Source organism: Gavialis gangeticus, unplaced genomic scaffold (assembly GCF_001723915.1).
Source record: "Gavialis gangeticus isolate Ggan-Ray unplaced genomic scaffold, GavGan_comp1, whole genome shotgun sequence".
Classification (NCBI taxonomy): domain Eukaryota; kingdom Metazoa; phylum Chordata; order Crocodylia; family Gavialidae; genus Gavialis; species Gavialis gangeticus.
The window spans coordinates 10,859,193-10,865,324 of record NW_017729018.1 but is presented as its reverse complement, the minus strand read 5'-3'; the positions used below and the strand labels follow the sequence as shown (position 1 = coordinate 10,865,324).

The following is a 6,132-nucleotide window of genomic DNA, read 5'->3' as shown; positions in this document are numbered from 1 at the left end:
CGGGAACACAGAGCACCCCTGCTTCCTGGGCTACAGACTCAGGCTCCCTGTGCTTGTTCTTCTGGCCTTATGGCTCCTGCCTGCTTTGCTGCACAGCGGCTCAGCTCCAATAGGAGGAATGTAGGATGTCCCCACCATGGAGACATACCTATTGTACAGCTTGGTGGTCAGGACACTCTCCCAGAGGGTGGAGGACATTGATCTGAATTCCCTGAGACTGAGGCAGGCTTAGAATCCAGGTCTCAGACCTTCTGGGTGAGTGTCATCACCATCTCTATATTAGGTGCCTACTATCAGAATAGGACTAAGTACTCTGGACCCCAAGTGAGTAGAAATGCCTTGTGTGTGACCCTAAATAAGGCACCTAATTTCCAAAGAAGTAATAGTTCAGATACTTCCTTCTGTTCATTGTTTCCTCCTGGCATCTCTCTGGCCAGCACTTGAACAGTCTGATTTGCCCTTTAACTGCATCCATCATATGTACCTAACCCTCTCTGCAGGACCTGTCCCTTCCCTTTCCCTGGGCCTGCCCCCCTCCCAACAGGGTAGGCAATTGCCTCATCTTTGGAGGGAGGTTATTGCACAGTCTGGACGCCCTTATTGCGAACAAGTTTTTCCTGCTGTGGAGCACAAGTCGATCTTCCAGGAGTTTGTGGCCGTTGCTCCTGGCATTGCCCTGGTGAGCAGTTGGTCACCAAGCCCTTGACGGTAAACTGCGACCGAGTCCCCTCTCAGCCTTCTCTTTTCCAGGCTGAAAAAGGATAATGGGTCCTGCAGCGCCTGCCCCATCCGTTCCGTGGGGTCATGCCCCAGCACCCCGCAGCGGTGTGACTACGGCGGTCAAAGGACCGGCGCCGACGCGGGTGGCATCGGCATGAGACGATGGTCCCGCGCGCCCAGCACCAGCCCTCCACTGGGCGGCTGCTTGTGTGCGCTGCAACCCACGTCGGCAGCCCTGTCTGCGCACGAGACGTTTCTCTCCCCTCCGCCCTCTCCTGGGTTAGATTTCAGCGGCTGTCTCCTAAACGCTGAGTGTCATGTCGACGCCGGTAACGTTATCTAGGTCGTTGGTATCGTCTGGTTTCCAGAGAGGTTTTCACCTTCTTCCAGGTCTGCGGCCACACGAAGGGCATTTTCAGAGGTCGCTGAGCAGTGGGGGGGAAGCGGAGCTGAAGTTTCTTGTAACACAGCCTCTTGCGCAACGCATGAACATTGCAAATCTCTCTGCTGCAGCAGTGCAGGGTTCCTTTCCTCCTCATGCAACTCTTTGACGCTTAGGACAGCGGCAGGTTTTTATGTTAGCAGAGACCTTGCAACCTCTCTTCATGCTCTTTGCTCTTCCCTCCCTCTGTTCAGGGAGGGTTGACTTCCTTTCTTCCTCATCTCTCCTGTTTTACCTTCCCTTTTCTTCCTGCCAATTTGTGCCGTGTTCCCGCTATCCCCCTGGCCTGCAAGTTCTGGTCTCTTCTCCAATCCCTCTTTTTTTTAGTCCTTCCTTCACATTACCCCCATCCCTTCTTTTTCTTTTAGCCCATTTGTTGCCAAACTTGACATCCTATTGATTGCTCAACTTCTTGCCTTGAGCCTGAAATCTAACAGCTCTTATGAGTCACGTGTCATAACATTTATTCCCTTGTATATTAACTAACACGGAGCCAAGCATTATTTCTAAGGGGTCGATCTCCTGTGTCTTTTAATATAAAGTCTATATATATATATTCTGTTCCTCTGTGGGTTTTACTATCTTCTGTCATCATGCTTTTAAATCTGCAGCTGTTTTCTAGTAACTACAAATATGTAGGTATCAGTCAACCAGCCCCAGATTCATCCCATGCCATGCTGGGGATCGAATCTCTGGAGCTCTCTGAACCTTCAGAAGATTAAACACCTGTAAAGATAAAGCAACGTCAGCTAGTTGCGCGTGCTTTGCAAATGCTGGTCTGTATGTGGCTTGTGGGATATCTGAGATTGCTTATGAAGACCGGGTCCTTGTAGCTGTTTTTGAGTTGAATCATTACCTGTCATGAGAGCTTCCTTCTTGAGAACCTCATTAGATCACAGCTGTTGTCTTTTCTGGAGATATTAAACTATTTCTGCCAGCAGCAGTAAGTCTTTGCTGGCAGGCTGTGACAGCATGTAGTGTGCACAGATTTGAGTTGGCTTTAACTTAAGCAGCTAGGATATCAGCTCCAACCAAGCCATGGTGACTTACCTCTCAAATCCTGAGTTGTTCTTGGGCTCTTAGAAGAGCAGCACATTGATTTCTAAGACACTTGCAATTAACTTTTAATGCTGTTTCTTTTTCTGGTCCCACTCAGCTGAGCGGATTGTGTATTCCCTTTGTTCCTCGCCAAACCCTTTGGGTAGCTAATGTTCCTCTTCCGTGTGTGTTCAGAGGCCAAATGCCCTTTGGGATAAAAGCTTTTTGTTGTTCCAAACTCTCAGATTCTTTTCCAAAGGGACCAACTAGGATTTTTCTTTTCTTCCCTCCCCCCCACTTAAGATTTAACCCTGGGGCAATTTAAGAGCAAAAATTTAACTTGTTCTAAGGCCACTGAAACAAAAGTCCTTCAGAGTCATGGTTATCAAATGGGTCATCTCTTGTTGTCAAAACGTTACAGAAAGCAGCGTTTTGCATTGAAACAATTTTTACGGGTGTCCGTTGTTGCAGTGGCTGAGGTCTTGTTGGAAGAGAGCTGTACTACTTAAAACAACTTGCTTTAAAAAACCCCAACCTGTGATGCTGCCGCACCCTGGAGGGCTTTGAGGTCCTTTCAGGGGTGCCGCAGGGTGCCAGGCAATACGAGTATCATTGAACATGAACATGATTCACAAGAGAAACCCAGAGATTTTTAATAGGATTTCAGAGTGTTAACAGCATTCTGCCTTGCTGTGGTTTTTCTAAGTTATGTGCAACAGAAGAATTGCTCTAGTGTTTTCCTTAAGTCAAAAAACAAGAGCTGGCATTTTCCAAGGGGTGTCTGGAGTCTATCGCGGGATGCCTTGAGTCTAAAGAGGCTGAAGACTGCTGGTTTAAGCAGTTGTTGCTCTTGGGGTGGGAGAGATGCTATAGATCAAGGCCTCAGTCATGCATTCTGATTCACCAAAGTATTCTCAGAGCATGTGCTGGGGTCTGGGCTAGCTGGGCTGCAGCAGGGGTAACCCGGTCATATTTCTACAGCCTGGGTTATACGGAGCATCCTACCAGCTGATCCAGTGGTTCTTTCTGTCCTTTGTGCAAACGTAAATCTGTGCTTGCAGGATAGAAGTCACGGTATACCTCACAGTGTATATGTGTGCGTGCACATGTGAAAAGCAGTTTTCAGAGAGAAGAAGAATCCTCTTTGTGTTGCTCAGAGAGACCATGGGGGGGAAGTGGTATGTGAAGGGTCACGTTCAAAGGCTGTCACATTGCAGCTCCTGGGTGCTCTGCCCTCGCTGGTGCAGCAGAAAAGATGCATGTTCTACTAGCAAATGATCTGATACTTGAACAAGACCAAATTGTTACATGGGGCTGGTTCAGCGTCTCAGTGTGGACTGAGCTGACACTTGCACCGTGGGCCCCTCTAGCCTGCGTTCAGGTCAGTGAAACAGACCCCATCATCCAACACTTGCCTTTATAAGAGTGAAGTGTTTTAGCAGCTAGAAAACTTCATTGCATGATGAGAGAGCCAACAAATGGACGAATTAGTTTTGCCTCCTGGCATGGTTCATGCCCCTCCGTTATCTCCATCGCTTGCAGTGCTGATTGCTAGAAGCGGTAGGATGTCTGCGCACTTCCAGTAACACCATGACACCTTCTATAGCCTTCCCCATGTCAATGATCTCTGCCAGAGAGCATTAGTCAGTGTTGCTGGTGAGCTCCCAGACTGCTGTTGCATTGCAGTGCACTTTTGCACAGGATTGTACACATGTGTCTAGCGGGAGGATTGATGGAACAGAGGTAGTGCCATAGAGAGAATCAGAAGGAGGTTGGTCACCCGTGCTTACCTGGCTAGTGGCTGTCAGTCCAGTCAATACCAGCAACATCCCAATGAGGGAAGTGGGACAGATGGTTGTAGCTTTGCTTGTATATAGACAGCCATATGTCATGCAGTGACTGCCCTGGTTGAGCAGGTTTCTGCTGAGCTTGTCTCCTATGCTCTTAGGCAGTTAGTTTCTAAAGTCAGTCAGTGCAGCACTCTGAATAGTCAGGTGCCCGGATGTTTTACCAAAACGCGCTGATAGGCCTAGGAGGTGAATGCAGGGGTGCAAACAGGGTTGCAGTGCTGGAAGGAAGCTGCAATGGAGGTCGAACTGTATTAGAATGAGGACAGGCGAGTGTCAGGACATGATGGCACAAAGGTGGTTATGAACTAGTATAATTAGTGTAGCCAAGTCCCACCCTGGCCTTAGCTATGTAGGGAAGGGGCAACAGTGAGGCTGTCCCGAAGGAAAGGAAAAGCTCACATGGTTTCAAATATCTCTCCTCTCCAAAATACTCCAGCCAGCTTGCAACGGAGTGTGCTCTGGGACACGTGCTGTGTTGCTGTATGAAAGACGACGAGACCATCGGCTACATGCCCTCTCTTGATCCATCCCCACAGGTACCAGGAATGCGGTGTTAAACACCGAGGCCCGCACCGTCGAGGCGGACGTGCTGAGCCGACGCTGCGTCATGATGCGGCTGGGGGACTTCTCGTACGAGCAGTACCAGAAGGCCCTCCGCCAATCTGCCGGCGCCGTGGTCATCATTTTGCCCCAGGCCATGTCATCAGTCCCACAGGATGTTGTCCGGGTAAATATCTTGCAAGGCAGACAGGGGATGGGGAGGCAAGGGTGGGAATGTCATTGCTGAAAGGGTGCAGAGATTCAAGTTACAGTTGTGACAAAACCCCCCCTGTGGGGGTGAGGGTTATGTTCTGTCAAGGTTGATGTGAGGACTTGGGTTTCTCCCCTGTTTGGCCGTTCATTTTCCTGCCTCCTGGCATATGCGATAGACTCTAAGTTTGTGTCTCGTGTTCTGAATTCTCAGCAATTCATGGAGATAGAGCCTGAAATGCTGGCCATGGAAACCATTGTGCCCGTCTACTTTGCAGTAGAGGATGACGAGCTGCTCTCCATCTACGAACAAACACAGGCTGCTTCTGCATCGCAGGGTTCTGCATCAGCTGCTGAAGGTGAGTTGCAGAGTAAGGGGTTTCAGAGGGCATTGAAACTAGCCAAACACATGATCCCTAATTAGATGCCCCAAAGGGCATTAGTAGCTAATAGCTCCACACCATTCTGGGAAGCATTCTGGAGAGGCAGCATTGTCTAGTGGCTAAGACTGACTGGGAGTGAGGACACCCGAGTTCCACTCCTAGTTCTACCACGGAGCTGTTATGTGACTTGAACAGGTCACTTCTGCTCTCCCAGGCTCCCTTCTCACATCTGGAAGCTGGTGGCAGAGGAATCACGATACTTCACTTCCTTGTTGAAGTGCTTTCGCTTCCGTGGACGGGAAGTGCTGTAATAAGAGCTTAGGAATACGATCCTGACAAGATCTCATCACCTTGTTTCATCTTGCGCTTGCAGTAGCCATGAGCAAACAGTGAGATTGGCCTGAAGGGTTTGCTTCTGTGGTTCCAACAGGGTCCTAGGAGCCAGCACACCTTGGTCGTGTTCCTGACTCTGACACTTCTACGACCAGGTCACCAAATCCTTAGACGCAGGGGTAGCAGTGGACATAGTCCTTCCGAAAGTCCAGAAAGACTTCGACACTGTCTCTCACCCTGTTCTCATTAAGAAACTGGGGGACTGTGGTGTTGACACCTACATAGTCAAATAGGTCGCCAGCTGGCTGGAGGGCTGTACCCAGAGAGTGGGTGTGGACGGGTCATTTTCGACCTGGAGGGAGGTGGGCAGTGGGGTCCTCGGGCCCGCACTGTTCAACATCATCAGTGACTTGGACGAGGGGGTAAAATGCACCCTGTTCAAATTCGCTGATGACACTAAGATGTGGGGGGATGTGGGCATGCTAGATGGAAGGAATAGGCTACAATCAGACCTAGACAGGTTACAGGGGTGGGCGGATGAGAATAGGATGAGATTCAACACTGACAAGTGCAAGGTGCTGCACCTGGGGAGGAAGAGCCAGCACCATACCTACAG

At 49.7% G+C, this 6,132-nt stretch overlaps 1 protein-coding gene across 1 annotated transcript in view; it reads left to right on the top strand.

The window, feature by feature from the left end:
- The first annotated feature begins 3,562 nt into the window (after positions 1-3,562).
- NCLN (nicalin) overlaps positions 3,563-6,132 on the top strand; it is a 16,956-nt gene continuing 14,386 nt past the window's right edge. Inside the window, exons 1-3 of the mRNA XM_019513480.1 lie at positions 3,563-3,581; positions 4,587-4,777; positions 5,015-5,159. Coding sequence (XP_019369025.1) covers positions 4,658-4,777; positions 5,015-5,159 — 265 coding nt within the window. The 5' untranslated portion in view covers positions 3,563-3,581; positions 4,587-4,657. The remainder of the gene's footprint in view (positions 3,582-4,586; positions 4,778-5,014; positions 5,160-6,132) is intronic.